Source organism: Dipteris shenzhenensis, chromosome 14 (genome assembly GCF_047967505.1).
Source record: "Dipteris shenzhenensis isolate YYH24624 ecotype China chromosome 14, Dip_SZ_1.0, whole genome shotgun sequence".
NCBI classification, from domain to species: domain Eukaryota; kingdom Viridiplantae; phylum Streptophyta; class Polypodiopsida; order Gleicheniales; family Dipteridaceae; genus Dipteris; species Dipteris shenzhenensis.
In genome coordinates this window covers 25,503,612-25,524,268 of record NC_141609.1, presented here as the reverse complement: position 1 = coordinate 25,524,268, position 20,657 = coordinate 25,503,612, and the positions used below count along the sequence as shown (strand labels likewise).

Genomic DNA, 20,657 nt, shown 5'->3' with positions numbered 1-20,657 from the left:
AAATGGATCTATACCCAAGAGGGCATGGGAAGAACCCTCCCTATGACTGGCATAGTAGCAAAAACCCAAAAGCCTAGGTATGAGTGATCAACACCAAGTGGGGGAGGAGGCACAGTAAAGTCATGTATTTGTGAGGCAAAGGATAGGGGGTCTAGTAGGTAGTTCATTGTACTGGTCCCCCTGCCATGTGGGAAGCAAGTGAGCTTGCCAAATGATGGTGGCCATCTTTGGAGACCATTATATATAATCAAATCATGGACTACACCCAACTCCAATAGATGTCATCCATACCCTATCCCAAGCTTTGTTGCATCTAGCTCTAGTTCTAAGAGGGAATCAGATGCAATTTTAAGTTAAGTAGGCCCACCTGTCTATCACATGTGCATGGATTGAAGTCACCCAGAGGAGGATGTCTCCCATCCTAGAGAATTCCATGATGTCGTCATGTATTGTCTCATATGGGCTATGTCCCTCTATGGTGACCTCACATGCATAGGATGATGTATCTAGGGGAAAATAGCACAAGAAGATGGAAATCAGTCGTGCCTCTAGTAGAGCTAAACTCGTATCCACATGTGTCATGCATGCTTCTCTCTTACTACCACAGATGCGATTGGTCTAAGGTGTAATTTGAAAAAGACACCCATGCCCCCAAAGCCCTATATTCCACTTTCTCTCCTCAATTCTCTCCTATGAGCTGACTCCCATGTGTACCCTATCACTATAGGCAGCCCTCTCTCTGGGCTCTCATGTGTGTTGAGTCAGACTAGAGGGTGCCATTGCAATTCCACTGCCATTTTCAGTTCACTTTGTGCACTCACACCATGGGCCTGACATTGTCATAACTCCCCACATTCCTACTCTTTTTTTTCTTCCATGTCTCCTCTCTTTGCATGATCACCCTACCATCCCCATGTACCCATGTCGCTGCTTCAAAATATTGGTTCCTCTTAAGGTTTCCCTCATGCTCATGAGGGTGGACCTGTCCAATGCAATCCTGATGGTCTCACTGATGCCTCCACTTTGCCCATTCTCCAAGCTGTCTCACAAGTGAAATTGACCCACGTTTTAGCAAAAAAGTCCTTGGCATTTGCTATTGGAGTGTCTCCTTACTGACCCTTCTTTTTTCTTCCTTTAGAACTTCATAGATAAACTCCTTTGGGGATGTTGTTCCTTTTTTAACCACATCCTTCCACTCCATCTTTTCCTCTCCCTTGCTAATTTTTAGTTTGAGTTCAACATGTGTGCCTTGGATTATTGCTTGCATAAAAGCAATATCCTTCTTGAGAGTGGCATTTTCTATTTTTAGCTCTTCCATGGCTTTGCAAGTCAACTCCAGAGTCCCCTTCATGTCTTTAAGCTGCTGCACTTCAATCCCCAAAGCATGTACCTTGTCTTTTAGTTGGTTTCTTTTAGATATCCACACACCTTTCTCCTTCTCCCATTCTTCTCCTTTGGCTTTTTCCTTTCTCCATTCTTCGTGTAATTTCCCCTTGTTTCTTCACCTCAGCTAGTGTCTTGTCTATGTGTGCTTTCTCTATAAGGAGGGCTACATTTGTAGCTTCTAGATTGTCAATTTTCTCAATCATGCTAGGCATACCTAAGACCTTGTCAAGGCTGGTGAGGACATTGGATGTAGCATTATGGGTAGACCCTACTGAGTCAACTGTCATGGCATTTTCCAATGCTTGTTTAACCCAAGTATCATCTACACATCCTTGTGTAGCCATTGTCTAGAGTCTCTATTGTCATTGTTTCTTTGCAAAAGTGCAAGCGCAAAATTAAGAAGGTTTCGCACATTTTTGTTTGTATGAGAGCCTGGGGTGATTTTCAAGTGCACTGGTAGTATTCCTTGTCCTTCCTTGTCCTTTCAGTAATGCATTATGAAGACTTGTGGTTGTATCTTCCTCTGCTGCACTTTCTTGATCCAAATCTTAAATTTCTTGGTCTTCTTGGTGCTTCTTATAGGTCTAGTGCCACCAAAATAGTGGATTGGAGCTGGTGTAGAGCAGGGCTAGGAGTATGGCCCCCATGATCTATATGTAGCTAGGCGAGAGCTATGAGCAACACCTCGACTTAGTTGGCAAAGTGGCTAGGAGGGGCCTGGCAATAGTCCCATGACTTGATGGCAGGTGTGGAGCAGCCCCACACTATGGGATGACAAAAACAATAGTCCATGGGTGGGCTACTAGCGCAGCAATAAGGAGGTCCTAGAGACCTTAGCGGGTGGCCCGTAAGCAGCCAAAGGCGGCGCAAAGTGTTGGCGCCCTTGTCGTGACCAACATGAGGCCATGTGGGCTTGGCGCACTTGCCTGCCACCATCATGACCAGTAGTATGCCACGAACAGAGGGCAACTGGGGGGAGAGAGAGAGAGAGAGAGAGAGAGAGAGAGAGAGAGAAGGGGGGGGCAATACAAACTAGAAGACTTGGCAAAAGACTTACTAAAGTGCTCTTATTGGTTGTTACCATCGTGGCTTGGTGCAAGGAGGAAAGGGAGACATATGGATGGCAAATGAAACACACACATATGAGGATGATAAGGGGGTAAGAAAACAAAAAATGAGACAAGTGGAGAGGGGGGGGGGGAACATGAATTTTGGAAAGTTCATGCACATTTAAAATAGGTTTCCTTGCAATTTCATATCAAGTGTAGAAGTACATGTAATGAAAATATTGTGTATTCTTGTTGATATTGGGCAACATTACCATATTGCATAGAGGAAGGGTCACTTACATTGACCCTCTAGGGACTTGGAATGCCAAATTACTAGGGGAGAATAATGCTTCATGATAATCAACCACCTATGATGATACGGGCATGTTTTTTTTGAAAGTATACATCTTGGAAGCTATTTGTACAAAAGCAAAAATAATAGTTGTGAAGTTTAAGAGAATGAGAGAGTGAGAGAGAGAGACCGAGAAGTACTAGTTCGAAAAGTGTGGGTTGTAGGAAAAAGTGATAGAAGAGAAACAATAGGCTGAGGAAGTAGAATTAGAGAGAAGGGGAAATTGGGATATTAGGGGAAAAAGAGATGCAAGAGAGCAAGCTAAGATCTAATACTTAAGGGCGTTGCTAGGATATATAGATGGGGGTTACAAGATAGTGGGAGGACTACCAAGGTTAGAGAAATGAGAACACACAAAAGAAGAGGCTGGCAAACAAAAGCCATGAATGCATATTCATTTTGGAGTCACCATGTATCATTTTATGATCCCACATAATAAATCTTTCATTGTTATTCTTGGTATAATATGTTTGGTTTTGAGGTGCTTGGTGATATTAGGCAACATGACTATATTGTTAAGAGGGGGAGATGCTTGCTTACATTGACACTCCCAAGGATTTGGGATGCCAAATTACTAAGGGAGGAGAATGCTTCCAACCCACTTATGATGAAATGGGTGTGCTGGCATTTTTGTGTAAACATTTTGGAAACTATTTGTAAATGATGTAGCAGCTTGAATCTAGTACTTACCCAGAGATACTATCAAGAATACAAACCAATTGAGGAAACACAAGAATAGAACAAAAATGTAGTTCTATTACTCAAGAAAGGGAATGGAAGGAAGGAACCGCCAATACAAGCTAGAAGTCTAGCATACTAGCTAAATAAAGAAGAGTACATATACCAAAAGAAATAATCCATTGTAGTAGGATATCAAACTCCTTAATTTACGTTCTCCAAGGTGTCACCATCTATCTCACCAAAACCTTGAAATCTAGAAATTAAGATTAGGTGAGCATCTAGACATCCCTATAGTAAAGATGAAGAGTCATATGTGAACATCATTTTATGAGAAGGGAGCTAGTGTTGGTTGGATTTTGCAATAGGTAGCCTTGAACTGAGGTGGGACTATGGAACATCCTAGAACCAAGGTGCTAAGTCCAAAAAGGGGAAAGTCTTCAATATTAGTCATTTGAGCCTAATTGACGGAGAAATTTTGGTTCCCATCTTAGAAAGTTGTGGAGCACTTACCATAATAGTGATAATAGCCATGTGGCAATGCCTCCATTGCAAGGTGGCTCTTGGAAGATCTTTCAGTTAGAAACAACTAAGTTCTTCTAACTTGGATCAGTTTATTATGGTTGGTCTTATGACTCCACTTTTGATGTAGCCATTCTTAGACCTATTTATTGATTGAGTCCAAGACCCTATGACATAAACCTTACAAAGCATCCACCTTGGTTGTACAATCTTGGCTCCAGGCCATAGAAACCTAAGGAGTGAAGCTAAATGAAGAATGGCAATGTTGCCTTACTACACTTGAAAATTGAATGAAATCATGGACCCAATAATAGATCCATATTATTCCACATCAATACCTCCCTTTAAACTTTGAGGCTATGGAGTGGATCTAACATGAGGATTATCCTTCAATATTTGTTTGGGAAGATGCAAATAGATCATATCTTCTTCTTTAAATGTGACATGCTACATATGCTTATAAGCTTGGAGTTTGTACTTCAGCCGGGGGGTACTAGAAGACATGGGCAAGATGGAGTGGCCTATCCTCTCCTCCAAATCCCCCTCTGCCTCCACCCCCAAAACAACTATTCCAATATGACACGTGGCACGTCTAGGACTCACTAGACTATAAAACACCACCTAGAACACACATTTTTGACTCACTTTGGCTTCATATTCCAACAGTCTCAAAATAGGCTCTATATTTGAAAATCCAAGCCATGTATGTCTCTATAGCCAAAGGTGGAGCCTTGTGTAATACATTTGACAATTGTGCGTCTCCCTCAAGGAGGATGCTAAAATCATCCTTGATATGTGCATATCAAGGCCAAATCATAACTACTTGTTCCTCTATCTCCACCAAACCTAAATCACAAGATTGGCATATTCTTTTTCCTTTTCGTAGCTTACCCCATGCTCCCCTCCGAATCTCTAGTATATGTGAGTTGGTTCATAGAGACATAAGAGCTCTCCGTTTGTAGGAATGTGTCAATGTACTTATGTATAATTGTGTGTTTGTTGCCTTCTATCTATACAACGATCAAAATTCCGAATTTATGAAATCATAGTAATACTCAAATTTGGTTTTCTTTTAAATTGACTACCATTTGCTATGGAGTGCATCCTACAATGCATGGTGGAAAACCTGCTCGTCCATCTGTTCAAGGGGTAGATCCAATTGTTTTTCTATATTCCACCATTTGAACCAGCCATGGAGATCCTCCGTTGTATGCATTGGCTCCATCTATGGTTGATTGGTACATCAATTACAAGGTAGTTAAATGAGTGCGCCATCTCAATGGGCTATCCATTGTACATGGCACATGGGAGAGTGTTGTGTTGCATTGTCTTTACTACCATTAGTGTAGTTTTGCTAAATATTAATAGCTAGCCCACTTTTCATGCAAAAGGTATGAAAAATGCCCATTAGTCTTGAATATTTCCACATCGTCTACACAAAATAGCAACAAAATATCGAAGCATGCAAGGCCCTCCTTGCCTATTCTCTCTTGGACTAGCTCCTCTTACCTATCAATGCATAGTCCAAACAAAGCAAGTGAGAGTGGACAACCTTGGTTGGCCCCTTGATACAAAACTTCTTTAACATTCTGGATTTACAATTTAATTGGCATGTCACCTTCCTTGAAGTCTACATACAACCATTATTAAGGCATTAGGCACTCCTAAATGTCTCACCCATTCCCAAAGGCTCTTTTGTGGTACATGGTTAAAAGACGTCTAGAAGTCTATAATGAAACAATAAAGGGTTTGACCTTTTAGACAGCTCTCTTCCATCATAACTCGAAGGGTAACAAGGTGGTCAATGGTGCAATCGTTGGTCCTAAATTCAGCTTGCCCAATGGCTCTCTTTTGTTCCTTTTGTACCCAAGTGCTTAATTTTTGCTCCACTATCATACTATAAAATTTGGGCATATTAGAGCCTACTATAATGGTCATGTAGCCTGTCAGTTGATTGTGATCCTCCCCCTTGTAAATCAATTTGATCTTCCAAGTTGAAAGGCTGACTCGGTCAAGTTGAAGGCCAGCTCTTACATAAAGGCTAATATAAAAGTACTCCATTCTTATCATCAAAGCTACTACCACTTGTGAATACATTTTACTTCTCCCAAACAAAGAGCTCTAAGGAAAAGGGTAGCCAATAAGGCCAGATGCTAATAAGGGTAGAAAAATGATTTATCGAAACAGCCACAGGCTGCAACTTGGACGAAGCATTCCCAAGATGAAACCTACAGGTTGGCTAGTAAGGCAGAGAGTTGTATATCTACATGAATCTTAGAACTTGCTCACATACAATTCATGTTGATCAAGGGACTAGCTACTACGACATCATCATTCCTCTCCCCCATCACAAATGTCTGCATCATTCTGCCAAGATTGCTCCACCAAAGTGGACTTGAGTTATTCGATATTGGAGCAATGTTTCCCCTTACTTCGAACTCATTACAACCGATTTGCATATTAGCATCAGCATATATATTTGCCATTAAGACATATGCTTGAGGAAGTTTCTCATCTAATCTCAATATATTTTCAAAGGCATGCCTTCCAACCTCTATATTCTTCCAATTTTGACAAGCACTGAGCACTGTCAACCATATAGTGACATTAGGTTGGAAAGGCATTCTTCCCACCATCACTGCCGCCTCATCCAGTCGGCCTGCACGGCCGAGGAGATCAACGATGCAAGTACAGTGCTCAATAGTTGGGATAATGGCATACTTGTTGTGCATAGCCTGGAAGTAAGCATGACCCTTGTCCACTAGACCCACATGGCTGCATGCAGTAAGAACACCGAGAAATGTTACCCCGTCTGGCTCTATGCATTCCTGCCTCATTCTCTTAAACAAAAGGAGTACAAGTTCACTTTCTCCCTGGCGTGCATATCCTGTAATCAATGCATTCCATGCTGCTACACCCATTGTGGGTAATGCATCAAACAGCTGCTGGGCATCAACCATGCTCCCACATTTAGCATACATATGAATAAGACTGGTTGCTACCATTGCAATAGTCTCGAAACCAACACTGCTAATATGAGAATGCAATCCCCTTCCAGTCTCCAGAGCTCCCATGTCGCTACATGCTTTCAAGATGGCAACAAACGTGAAGATATTGGGTGACAGACCTTGCTCCAGCATTTCAAAAAAAAATCTAAAAGCCTCCTCACTCTCCTCTTGCTCAGCATACCCCAGGATTACAGTAGTCCATGTAACAGCATTACGATAAGGCAATTCATAAAAAACACAAAGTGCATCCTCTATGCTCCCACACTTTGCATACATATTCACCAAGGTCGTTCCCACGAATATATCTGCCTCAAAGCCACTCTTTACTACTTGGGAGTGGATGGCTCTACCTTTTTCCAGGCACCCTACTTTTTCGAAATTGTGCTTGCCCTCTTCCAGCACTGCCAGGCTACTGCAGGCCTTCAATGCCCCAACAAAGCTTTGATCATTCAGTTGGACACCTTCCTGTTGCATCTGCGCATACAAATCCAAAGCCTGTGCACTATCTTCTTGATCAATATACCCCAGAATCATGGTAGTCCATGTGACCACGTTTTGATAAGGCAATTCGTCAAAAACACACTGTGCTTCCTTCATGCTCCCACATTTTGCATACACATTAACCAATGCTGTTCCCACATATATCCCCAACTCTACACTACTCATTACTATTTGGGAGTGAATCGCCCTACTTTTTAGGAGACACTCTATTTTCTTGAATTTCTCCCCAAATTGCTTGCCCTCTTCCAGCACTGCCAGGCTACTGCAAGCCTTCAATGCGCACACAAAGGTTCGATCATTCGGTTGGACACCTTCCTGTTGCATCTGTGTATACCATTCCAAAGCCAGTGCACTCTGTTCTTGCTCAGCATACCCCAATATCATTGTGGTCCATGAAACCACATTCCGATAAGGTAATTCCTCGAAGACACATTCTGCATCCTCCAAACTTCCACATTTTGCATACATATTCACCAAGGTGTTTCCCACAAACAGATCTGACTCAAAGCCACTCTTCACTACTTGAGAATGCATAACTCTACCTTTGGCCAGGCACCCAATTTTTGTGGATTTCCCTTCCACTTGTTGGCCCTCTTCTAACACTGCCAGGCTACTGCAAGCTTTCAATGCACCAACGAAGGTCCTGTCATCTGCCTGGACACCTTCCTGGTGCATGCGTGCGTAAAATTCTAAAGCCAGTGCACTGTCTTCTTGCTTCGCATACCCAAGGATCATGGTAGTCCACGTAACCATGTTATGATGAGGCAACTCGTCAAACATGCACTGTGCATCCTCCATGCACCCACATTTTGCATACACATTTACCAAGGTGCTTCCTATGAGTGCATCTGATTCACAGCCACTCTTTACAACTTGGGAGTGGATGGCTCTACCCTTCGCCAGGCACAGCAGTTTCATGAAATTCCCTTCACCTTGCTTGCCCTCATCCCACTCTGCTAGCCTACTGCATGCCTTCAATGCACCAAGAAAGGTTCGACCATTTAATTGCATGCCTCGCTGTTGCATCCGTGCATACAACTCCAAAGCAAATGCACTGTCCCCTTGCTCAGCGTATCCCAGGATCATTGTAGTCCACACAGCCACGTTGCAACAAGGCAATTGCTCAAATACAAGCTGTGCATCATCCATGCTCCCACATTTCGCATACATAAATATCAAAGTATTTTCCACGAATGCATCTGACTCAAATCCACTCTTTAAGATTTGGGCGTGGATGGCTTTACCTTTTGCGAGGCACCTAAATTTGGCAGCTTTCCCTTCAACATGCTTGCGCTCTTCGAGCGCTGCCAGGCTACTGCAAGCCTTCAATACACCAACAAAGGTCCGATTATTTGGTTCGACACCTTCTTGATGCATCCGTGCATACAATTCCAAAGCGGGCACACTGTCTTCTTGTTCAGCATACGCCAAGATCATGGCACTCCACGTAATTACATTCTTATGAGGCAATTCATCAAAGACATGCCGTGCATTCTCCGTGCTGCCACATTTCACATACATATCTATCAAGGTGGTTCCAACAAATGCATCTAAGTCAAAGCCAGTCCTTACTACTTGGGAGTAAATCGCTTTACCTTTCGCCAGGCATCGTACTTTCACAAATTTCCCTCCGGCTTGCTTTTCCCCTTCCAGTGTCGCAAGGCTACTGCAAGCTTTCAATGCACCAACGAATGTTCGATTATTCGGGCTGAAACCTTCCTGGTGCATCTGTGCATACAACTCCAAAGCCCGGACACCCTCTTCCTGCTTGGCAGATCCGTGGATTAGAATGTTCCATGAAACCAGATTGCGCCTTGGCATGTTGTCAAATACACGGCGAGCATCTAGCAGGTCGCCCCGCTTCGCAAGCACATGCATCAAATTGTTCGCCTGAAAAACTGGAAGCTCATTCAAGCGAGCCTCGTTCAGGGTATGAATTTCCTGAGCCTCCTTGAGCGGAGGCAACGACTTGGGGAAAGCAACAGCAGCTGTGTCTGCAGAAGAGGAATGAGTGCAGGGGGGCAGTCTGAGTGGCGAACCCATACTGGATAGATAGCTAACATCAGAGAAGCACTACTCCATTTATGAACTCGAAGCATACATATATATGTGTTTACTATGAAGGCACAGTTGATGCATTTGGGAATTTGGAATCATCTCCAATGGATCTCGAATCCGGATTCGAGATTCGAGATTCCAGATTCTTTTTTGCTTTGCCTCTTTATTAGGTCTTTCTCAAATTAAGGTAGTAACGTACTCACGCATGCCAATGTTTCTAGCGCCGCCTCGAATCCGTGGTTCCTTCTGACACCCCCTCTGACACCCTTGCCACGCTACTTCTGAGCTGCCTCCACACTGTGCCACGTCACTTGTTGAAAACCTAGCCAGATCAACTCCACCACTACCCTTCATTGAGTGTAAAGATGCCCTATTAAAAGAATTCTTATGTGCACATGGGCATTATCATAGTAAGGTGATCGCCTAGGACTCCGAACCAAGTTCAAGGTAACAAAGCTGCTTTGTCGAACTAGGTGGCAAGCACGTGCCCTTAGGTAGGATTTTCAAGCATCCCAACAAGCTGAGGGTGAAGGGGCGTCATTGGCACAAAATAATTGGTAGAATGGGCTATTCATTGGATTTTCTTTTCTTCTGGCCTCAATAGGCAGCCCAAGGTATGGGCAATCCAAAAGAGTGAAATGATGAGGGCCCACCCCATCTTAGGTTCATGCAATCATACGAGCAGAAGTTGTTGTAATGTCCAGTCGTGTGTCAAACACATCAACACCTTAACACCATTTCTTGGTGCAATGTCCAGTCATGTGTAAATCTTGCCTTAGGCAGGTTTCATACCCATCCGGACGGGCAAAAGGAGAAGGGGTGTGGGAAGGAAGTGGCGCATTTTGCTATGCCACTGGGAGTGTTAGCAAAAAACAATTTCGTTCGGCCCCTGCTTGTCGCCCAAGGCGCAAACTCCTAACTTTGGTGGTCCCTGCAAGTGTGTGTGAGCATGTTGTAGCCACCCGGACATGCTTTTATAATGTAGTCATCCGGACAGTTATGAAACGAGCCTTAGTGCAAATGGATTAGTGAGAATCAAATTCCAAATATTGGATCAATTCATTTTGGGTAAAGGCAAGCCTTAGGCCCTATGTAGAAAGAGCACATTCCTAGAGCATTGTGTGGCTACAAAAGACGAGCAAATGTGGGAACAAGGATGGCTAGGATCCTCTCTAAGTTCTTGGCATCTCCTCGAGAAATCTCGAGTTCGTTCTCAGGTTTCATTGGTGGAGATGCTGCTAGAAACTTGGAACTCTTATTATCAAGGCTATCATCACCACAAGCCTGATGTTAGCCTTGAAAAGAGGGAGTCCTTGAAATTTGTTGATTCAAGTGGAGACTTCCAAGAATGGCGATCATCCTTATACTTTAGAGAGAGAGAGAGAGAGAGAGAGAGAGAGAGAGAGAGAAGTATTACGTATGGGAAAGCACTCTAAGAAACTTGAGAGAAATCAAAAGAAGAATTCTCACTTTTTAATCCTTAGTAAGGTAGGATTCTTGAGACTTTTGGAGTAACCATGACATAATAAGAGCCTTGCATGAGAGAAAAGAGTGGAGAGTTGGAAAGGAAGACCAAGGGACTGAAAACCCAAGTGTACAAGTTGTAGTGGTAAATATAATGGAGGGAAGGAGACCCCAATGTAGTAGGAAACACAACAAAAATGACAACAAGAATTCTCACTCTTTTCCCTTGGTAAGGTAGGATTTCTGAGACTTTTGCAGTAACATGACATCATAAGAGCCTCGCATGGGAGAAAAGAGTGGAGAGTTGGAAAGGAATACCAAGGAATAGGGGATCCAGAGGTGTACAAGCTCTAGTGGTAAAAGGCTGATGGAGGGAAGGAGTCTCAGTTGAGTTCGAAGGATGAAGTCTTGAGGGAGACATGCACAACATAATTCATATTTTTAATCTGCTATGCAATGGGACCTTTCGAAATACACAATAAATATATCTAACAAGAACTCCCTTTATGCAAATTACTTCACATCCTTGGCTTTTCGCATATCTCGCTGTGTTTCATATCTTTGTCCTTCTCTTGTTATGTCCTTGTCTATAAAAGTCTCACAAAAAACAAAAGATGTATGGGAAGAGATTATGAAAGGAAATTGCTTTTCCTTGTGTTCCTCCTCCATAACACAAGCCCCCCCCACCCCCCCTCTCTCTCTCTCTCAACTCCCTCATCCCCCACTTTCCCAACCCATACAGTCCCCTCATAATTGATAGTCCCACTAGTACACCTAGCCAGCCCCTTTCTCGCCATTCCCCACAACCCCCCATTTCTAACCCCTCTCTATTGCCAATAGTGCCACTCTCCCACCACCCATCGATGCACCCCTTTCTCCAATTCCTCTTACATGTCGCCCTTTGCCTATCCCCATCACTTTGACTCCCCACAACTAGTGATGACACCCCCTTGTTGTCTACTAGTGATGCCACCCCCTTGTTCTCTACTACCCACCTTGCTCCCCAATCTCATTCTCCCTCTCTTGGCTTGCCCCCTCTGCTCCCTAACCCCCTCTCCCCTATCAACCACCACCACTGGTGGCATTGTCATCCCCTCTCGCCAAGCCCTAGCTCCTAGACAACCTTAGCCAAATCTTAACCTCTAGCGAACCTTGGCCCTAACACCCTAACTAACCCTCATTCACACTAATCTACCCAACAAACCCCCCGACTAGCCCCCACTAAACCCTAAACTAGCTAAATTAATTTAAACATCTGTCAGCATAGGATGTAGCATCTTTTAAAGATTCAAGGTGGAGTTGATAGGTATAAAGGCCCGGAAGCTTGAAATATCACTGAAAATGCATAAGATGTCCCTGAGGTGAATGAGGTGCCGAATGTTGATCAGGGACTGATCTGAAGTCCTAGATCCAACCACTAATTTGCATCAAGTAAGGACTGTATACTACAGCCATAAGTGCATGCTAAAACATTGAGGTTCCCTAGGTTGCACTATGGCTAAACCTGATGATATCTATTGCATTGGGGCAGGACTGTAGTGATGCATAAATTTCCTCATGCTGAGGAATGATTTGCTGATGGAAAGATGTGGTGATCACTAGATCCAAGGCTGGTACAATGTGGCATGACTGAGGCAATGCTAGAGTATCTATGAATTCCAATGGCATGGGAAAGTAAACAAAGACAACAAGTATTTCTCCTCTCTATCGCATTACAGTATCTCTTCCATTCATGGAAAGCTTTGCAAATGAGAACAATGAATTTTTTCCTCTCATCCCATATACTTTTGAAATTTGATTTTTACTTGCTAGTGGATTTGCCCTTGGAGTTGCTAGTGGGCACTTTGATGTCCCCCATCCTCATGGAGCAAATTTTGGAACTTGGATTTCTACCTTGCCATTATGGATTGTGTGGGATGTTGATGTGTGTATGCTTGCATGTCGACATACATTCCACACGTTTTGTTTTGCAAAGTTGTGTTTAGAATAATTACACTGCAAGTCGACTGTACTCGAAAAAAATCCTTGCTATAGTAAAATCTATGGTATTGGGGTCGTCAACTAGTATGTATGCCTCGTGCCTTGTTTTACTCAGTATGTATGCCTCGCGCCTTGTTTTACTCTGCTATTCAGAATTGTATAACGAGCTTTTACAATTGACTTTGCATGTCTGCTTTGGGAGTGCATTTGTCACTGCATGATCGCTTTATTATCAATGGATGCTTTGAATCCTCATGAGATTGCTATAGCACTGCTTTCTACCTACTTTGTGACATGTGACTGCATTGTGCCTGCTTTATATACCGTCTAGACAAAGTACATTGTTATAAAATAAAAGTAGCCCCCATATGGGCCCACAACTAGGCTATGTATTGCACCATGCATGGCCCACATTTCACCTCTATAGGCTGGCTCCTTCCTAGGCATCTATATGGTCACAAATATGAGACTCTAAAATAACCAACAAATACAACATGCCAATAAGCTACCTACCTTCAAAATTCATCACATATTGTAAGGGAGTGATACACACCTCCTATACTCACACACATACATATAAAGATAGATGTAGGACCACACAAATGAGACTCCAAAGTACCCATTGAAGTCGTATTTTATTTTGTTTTAGAACTTTAAACTTGCTATTATTACATATGAAATAGATTTATTTATTTTTAAACTAAAAGCTAGAAATACAAGGTTGTGATTGCAGCATTGTAGCTAGCTCGAAATAGATCACTCTTCCCTTGGGGACCTTATAAAAATCACCTATTTCCTGATTCTCCATAAGCTAGGAGGATCATGAAAAGGGTCCATCACTATAGGGAAAAGGAAGGGAAGGGAGTTGGTTTGATTGGTGGGAACATTATCTTTGATTGTGCTCTTTCTATTACGACTAATGTATGGAACTCCTTAAAAATAGAAACAAAAGGTTAATTATAAAATCTAAAAGCATGCTTTTTAAAGGAATAAATTGAAGGAACCATAGCTGCATACAAATGCCCACATGTGTTGGAATTATTGGGCCTTGGAATAAATTAGAGGAACCATGGCTGCATGCAAATTCCCACATGTAGTTGTGATAAGGCTTGTGTTTTTGTTATTTGGTGGTCGTGATTATGGAAATGCACAAAGCATGTGTGACCAAAAATGCTATGTTTGAATGACTTGTGTTTGAGGATTCTTGCATGCATGTGTGCATGGGTGCACACATGCACAAGCACGCGCATGCCTAGTTTGAGTGGTGCTTGAAGTTAACGTCTAAAGGCCTAAGAGCACATTCTCGTGAGGAATCATTAACACCGGGTGAGTCATAGTAGTAACCCTGTGGGAACATCTCAGTGCAAAGAGTGGTTGCTTTGATGCACCTAGTGTGTGGAATGTGACTACTTTGTCAATGCTTTGGCACTACTACTTTTTCAATACTTTATTTATTTATTTTCATTTTATTTATAAAATTGAGGGTTATATTATAATATCAAAGGATTGAATACTGTGCGTTATTAGCAAAGAAGACTTTCTCTGATAAGCATCATACACACTATCACAACAAGGAAATGTGACTGCATACATGTAGACATTAGGAAGGTAACATAACATCAACTGATCCGGGAAGATTTCCTCATAATATAAAAATCTAGGCCAATTCTTCTTTGACTTCAAATGAGATCTGATGGAGAGGTGTTAGGAATTGGCAGAGTGGCAATAAGAGCTAGTGGAGAGGAGATGGGGTTACACATTCTTTCCCTAAATTCATCTGCAGTAAGTGCTTCTCAATGAACCTTGTATGAGACGCTGGAAGGATCTACACGCAAATTTGGCCTCTTGAAGGGATGCACAGGAGGAGAAATGATCCGGTTAGGATCCACTCTTACAACAGAGGTGACTTTTGGGCCCACAGAAGAAGGAGGTGCTAACGATGAGGGAGTTGAAGGAGGGGGAGTAGGAATTAGCAAGAGAGAGGGGGCTAGGGCTGGGGCACATCTGTTTCGCAAAAACCCTTCTTTTTCTGCTTCCATCAGTTCTGCCAATGCCTTGCCTTGGTCCAGCAACGTGAATTCTTCATTTGCAAGTCTTTCTTCAACGTTGAAGTAGTCTTGGGCTTCAGTGTGTAGAAGACCGAGTTTTTTTATGTTAGCTCTTCATTCTTGTAGTTATGCATAATGATTCAAAAGCACTTTTAGTATCCCATTAGAACATTATTAAACAACTTATTGCATCTCTGAAGCCAAATTGACCAAAGCGCTACAACTCTAATGATGTTCCAATTTTGCGGAGCCCTATAGGAGAGTCTCCGAGGAGTATGACTGAGTAACTAAGAGGGAAGGGAACAATGTGTCTGTGTAATGGGTCCCATAATTCCCTGGAAAAGGAACAATTGACAAACAAGTGTGGAATATCCTCCCGCGCTCTGTTGCAACGTTTACACCAACCATCCCCATGACCACTTACCTTGACCATGGTCCTAGAGATCTCCCCAGGCTTTGATTGTGAAGATAGTGGGAGAGAAGGAAGGAGTCTCACTTGCGGCTTTCTCACATACACAATGGGGGAATACACACAAAGGTGGAGGCTGAAAATAGTTTTCCTCTTCTTAGTTGTGAAAGCCAAAAGAACTCTTGTACAAAGAAATAGAAGAACCCTATATGTGGGTCTCAAACCAAACTCAGCTAACTAAGGTGGCATACTAACTGAGCCATGAACTAGAGTACATAAGGATAGCTGTCATTTAGCTATTATTCATGGGCAGTGTACCAACCGCATCTGCAGCTAACAAGTCGGTGACATAAATGCACAACGGTCACCGTGGCATATCATGAGTGGAGCTCGATATCTCAACACTCCCCCTCAAGCTCAATCCCAATTCCTGCACACCAAGCAGGTCTCTGAACTTGCGCAGCTTCTCTGCGCCCAATGCCTTCGTGAATATGTTAGCTACCTGATCCTCTGTGCTGACATAAACTAGATCAATAAGACCTAGTAAAACCTCCTTCTCCCGCACATAGTGATAATGTACCTCAATGTGCTTTGTTCTAGCATGATAGATTGGGTTATTTGCCAAGTGTATACTGCTCATGTTGTCACAATAAATGACAACTGGCCCATCTGTAAACTGATGCATATCATAAAATAGCTTATGCAACCAAGCTACCTCACATGCAACCATTGCTACACCCTTGTACTCAGCCTTTGTGCTTGACAAGGCAACTGTAGGCTATTTCTTGCTGCTCCAAGTGACTGCAGCACTCCCAAAAGAGAACACATATCCACTGGTAGATTGTCTATCTAAAATGCTACGAGCCCAATCAGCATCAGTGTATCCATGCAACTGTATCTAAACCCCAGTCTCATAAAATAGTCCATACTGCAATGTGGACTTCACATACCTGAGTATGCATCTAGCCACATCCAAATGCGGTTTCCTTGGAGCCTGCATAAATTGATTTACCAATCCAACAACATAGCTCAAATCTAACCTGGTAATAGTCATATAAATCAAACTTCCTACTATGCGCCTGTACATAGTAGGGTCTTCCAGAAGCTCACCTGCATCTGCGCTCAGCTTCACATTTTGCTCCAAAGGAACTGAAATAGGTTACAGCCTGTCATCCCATATTTGGACAGCATGTCCAATCCATACTGCCTCTGCAAGAGCCGTATCCCACTTGGTGATCTAATCACCTCAATGCCCAAGAAATAATGCAGCTCTCCCAAATCCTTCATCTCAAACTTCTGCTTCAATAGCATTTTCACATGAAGGATACCTTCATCACTATCACCTGTGATGATCAAATCATCAACATAAATGACAAGCAACATAATACGTTTCTATGTTTTTCTCACATAAAGTGAGAAATCTGCCTTGGAAATCTGAAAGCCAATAGTGACAAGATACTATCCTATCTTGTCAGACCATGCTCTAGGTGCTTGCTTCAAGCCATACAATGCTTTCTTCAACCTGCAAACAAACTCAGGATGAACAGCATGAACATAACCTGGTGGCTGCTCCATAAATACCTCTTCTTGCAAATCACCATGCAAGAAGGCATTCTTTACATCCATATGATGTAAAGACCATCCCTTTGATGCAGCCATAGCAATGACTACTCTTACAGTTGCCATCCTTGCAACTGGACTGAATGTTTCTTCATAATCAATGCCATATGTCTATGCATACCCCTTGACAACTAATCTTGCCTTGTATCTGTTCACAGAACCATTTGCATTGTGCTTCACCTTATAAACCCACTTATAGCCAATTGCATTCTTGTCTTTAGGCAAAGGCACCAATTCCCATGTAGCATTTGCTTCCAAGGCATCCATTTCTTCATCCATGGCTTTCTGCCATTTTTCTTTTCTCATGGCTTGCTCAAAAGAAGTGGGTTCTGGTTCCTGTATCACTTTGACCATATAGGCATAGTGAATGGCTGTAAATCCATCATATTTCAGCCTATCCACAGGATACCTAGCTCTGGTAGACCTGCACAAAATAGGCTCACTTCCAGGTGCTCTCAAAACATCCCTAGTCTTCCTTACTCCAGGTGTAACAACAGAAGGAATACCCAACTCATCATCAATGCTTTGTTCTGAGCCACTGGATTCACCATCCACATAAGAGTGACCTGCATTCACATCAAACATGGGCTGATCTACCTTCTATTTTTCTTTTTGTGATACTTGCATACCACTATCTGCATTGCTTTGAGGAGATTCTCCTGATCTCAATCTGCTTGTCCATGGTGAAGTATGTGAACCACTGCCAGAGGACACTGTAGGTCCACTAATATTTTGTGATTGCTGCTGTGAATTCTATGCAGCATTACCATTTTTGTGCATCTACATCATCAATCACATTTACTGGTTTATACCATCTGCTCATCTCATCAAAAACAACATCTCTGCTCACTGTAAACTTATGAGTAGAAGGTTTATAGCATCTATACCCTTTCTGCTACAGAGAATAACCAATAAAGATGCACTTCTCAGCTTTTGGATCCAACTTGGACATCAACTCATCTGGCACATGAACATAGGCAATGCAACAAAAAATTTTCAAATGAGAAATATCTGGTTTCCTACCAGTATACATCTCCTCTGGCATCATGCCATGTATTGTTGCAGTGGGAGTCCTATTCATTATGTAAACTGCTGTAGCAACTGCTTCAGCCCAATAATAATCTAGTAGGTCTTTTTCATTTAGCATGGCCCGAGATACCTCTCCAATATGCCTGTTTTTCCTTTCTACAAGTCCATTTTGTTGTGGGGTATGACTGCATGAATATTGCTGCTTTATGCCATGCTCCTGCAGGAACCTTGCAAACTCATTTGAGAGGTACTCTCCCCCTCCATCTGACCTTAGGAATTTTATTTGTAGGCCTGTTTGTTTTTCAACCATAGCTTTAAAAGCTTTGAAATGCCCAAACACTTACTTTTCTTTTTCATAAAATGCACCCAAACTTTTCTGCTATAGTCATCAATAAAAGTGACAAAGTAATGACAACCTCCAATAGATGCAGCTTTAGTAGTCCACACATCAAAGTGGATTAATTCCAATGGCTTCTTACTCTCTTGAACATGTCTAGGAAATGGTTTCCTTGCCTATTTTCCAAATTGATGGGCTTCACATACCTTATGCATTTCTGCAACCTTGAATTTAGGCAATCCTGCAACAATATTTTGGACCTACATTGATTTAAGTCGTTGTACATTAACATGACCAATGCGCTTATGCTAGATATCAATATCTGCAACTACACCGGTCCCATGTGCAAACATCGCTGCACTCAATTCAGGCATGTCCGCATCCAATGTAAACATCCTGCCCTTCTTCTTTCCTTTTGCTATCAAGTGACCGTTATTTTTCATATCCTCAACAAAGCATCCATGAGGATTAAATCAGACCTTTAAGCCCTACTCAACCATTTGACCAACAGAAACCAGGTTCTTGGTGATATTCAGGACATGAAATACATCAGACAAGTATTTATTTTTCCCATCCTACATAGACAAAGGAATTTTACTAATCTGCATAATAGGATGTGCAGTATCATCATCAGTCTCCACAAATCCTGGTCTTTCCATTTTCCTTGCATCTTGCATCCATTTTGCATGACCTGTCATGTGGTTTGATGCACCTGAGTCAACATACCACACATCATTGCTTTCTTCTGCACTTGTCACAGAATTGGTCATGTGCTGCACCATAAATAGATGCTCATTTCTATCATCACCCTGTCTACTAGAAGATGCATAATTCCCTTGCTGCAATTTTCCATTCATGATGTCATTCTGCTTTTTATAGCAGCAGTCTTTAGCCATATGACCCATTTTACCACAGTAGTAGCATTCAACATTGCTGTTTGCATTTTGGCCTCTCTGCCATCCACCACGACCTCTTTGGCTCCCCCTGCCCCTAGAGTTACCATGTCCTCCACCATAGGACTGGTTTTCTTGAGTCTGCTGCATATTTTGATCTTTACCATGGCCTCTAGATCAACCTCCTCTACCTCTGCCTCTACCTCTTCTAGCATTTGAGTAGAAGGCAGTTTCTTTTGAAGTTCCTCCTGAAGAAGATGCACCACCATTTCTCTGCTCTTTAGAAATTAGAAGAGCAAACAACTCCTCAAAATCAGGAAATTTTTCACGGACGGCAATGGATGTTCGGAACTGTGCATAATCCTTTCCTAGACCATTCAAGGTCACAGAGACTAAATCATTATATTCCACTGGCGACCCAATGGAAGCAAGTGCATTTGTAATTTTCTTCACCTTCATGTGGTAGTCATTGATGCTCATATTTTCTCTCTGCACATTGTTCAACTCCTGCTTGAGCTACATTTTCTTGGCTTTCGTATTTGTGCTGTACATTTTTGCCAAAGTATCCCATGCCTCCTTTGGTGTACTTGCATCCTGAATATGCACAATCATAGAATCTGAAATACTGATAGACAGCCAGTACATAACTTTTCTGGCTCTCTCATGCCATCCTTTAAATGCTTGCATTTCCTATTGATTGGGAACATTAGGAAGAATTGGTTCTTCTTCATTTCCTGTAATGAACTCCCAATAGCCTTTTCCCGTAAGGAAATTCGTCATTATAAACTTCCATGCTTGGAAGTTGTTCTTGTCAAGCTTCTCAATGATAATCTGTGAAAGAGAATCAGACGCCATTACAGAACATTGCAAAATATTCTATCACTGCAAAAAACACAGCTTCTGCCTCACATGGGCAAATCTGCAAAACTGACGAAAGTGGTATTTGACCACACAGTCACTTCCTAGTGATGATTTTGCATCAACAAGCAATAAGGATGATTCTGTACTCCCAATATCTCTACACGTAGACATACGATGCAATTTCTGTGGCAAATTTTCACCGACCTGCAGAGCAGTGGTCACACAGAAAAAACAGGGCCTTTTTCTCAGTGCTTGCGGAGAACTTCCGCCTCCAAAACGGGCCCCAAAATGGCCTCGAATCATAAAAATAAAGTCACCCAGCATATATTGCCCTCTCACCACACCACGAAGGGCATCTCAATCCGAGACAATGCACTCTTGCACTTTCCGGCTGTGCTACTTGCAGAGATTTGCTCCCAAACTCAAAAAACGAAAGAAACAACACTGGTCCTCTTACCAGGA

General features: G+C 42.4%; 1 protein-coding gene across 2 annotated transcripts; it reads right to left on the bottom strand.

The window, feature by feature from the left end:
• Nucleotides 1–5,755: 5,755 nt before the first annotated feature.
• Nucleotides 5,756–9,669, bottom strand: LOC147894382 (pentatricopeptide repeat-containing protein At3g16610-like). 2 transcript variants are annotated; one of them, XM_087384383.1, is made up of 3 exons: nucleotides 9,092–9,231; nucleotides 6,073–8,997; nucleotides 5,756–5,993 (listed from the first exon to the last, which is right to left on the bottom strand). In XM_087384383.1, exons 1-2 carry the CDS (start codon nucleotides 9,103–9,105, stop codon nucleotides 6,273–6,275), a joined length of 2,739 nt encoding a protein of 912 aa, XP_087240509.1. In that variant the 5' UTR covers nucleotides 9,106–9,231; the 3' UTR covers nucleotides 5,756–5,993; nucleotides 6,073–6,272. The 2 variants fall into 2 exon arrangements, with proteins under 2 accessions (XP_087240509.1, XP_087240507.1); XM_087384381.1 differs by having other exon boundaries at nucleotides 6,073–9,669.
• Between the last annotated feature and the right edge of the window lie 10,988 nt (nucleotides 9,670–20,657).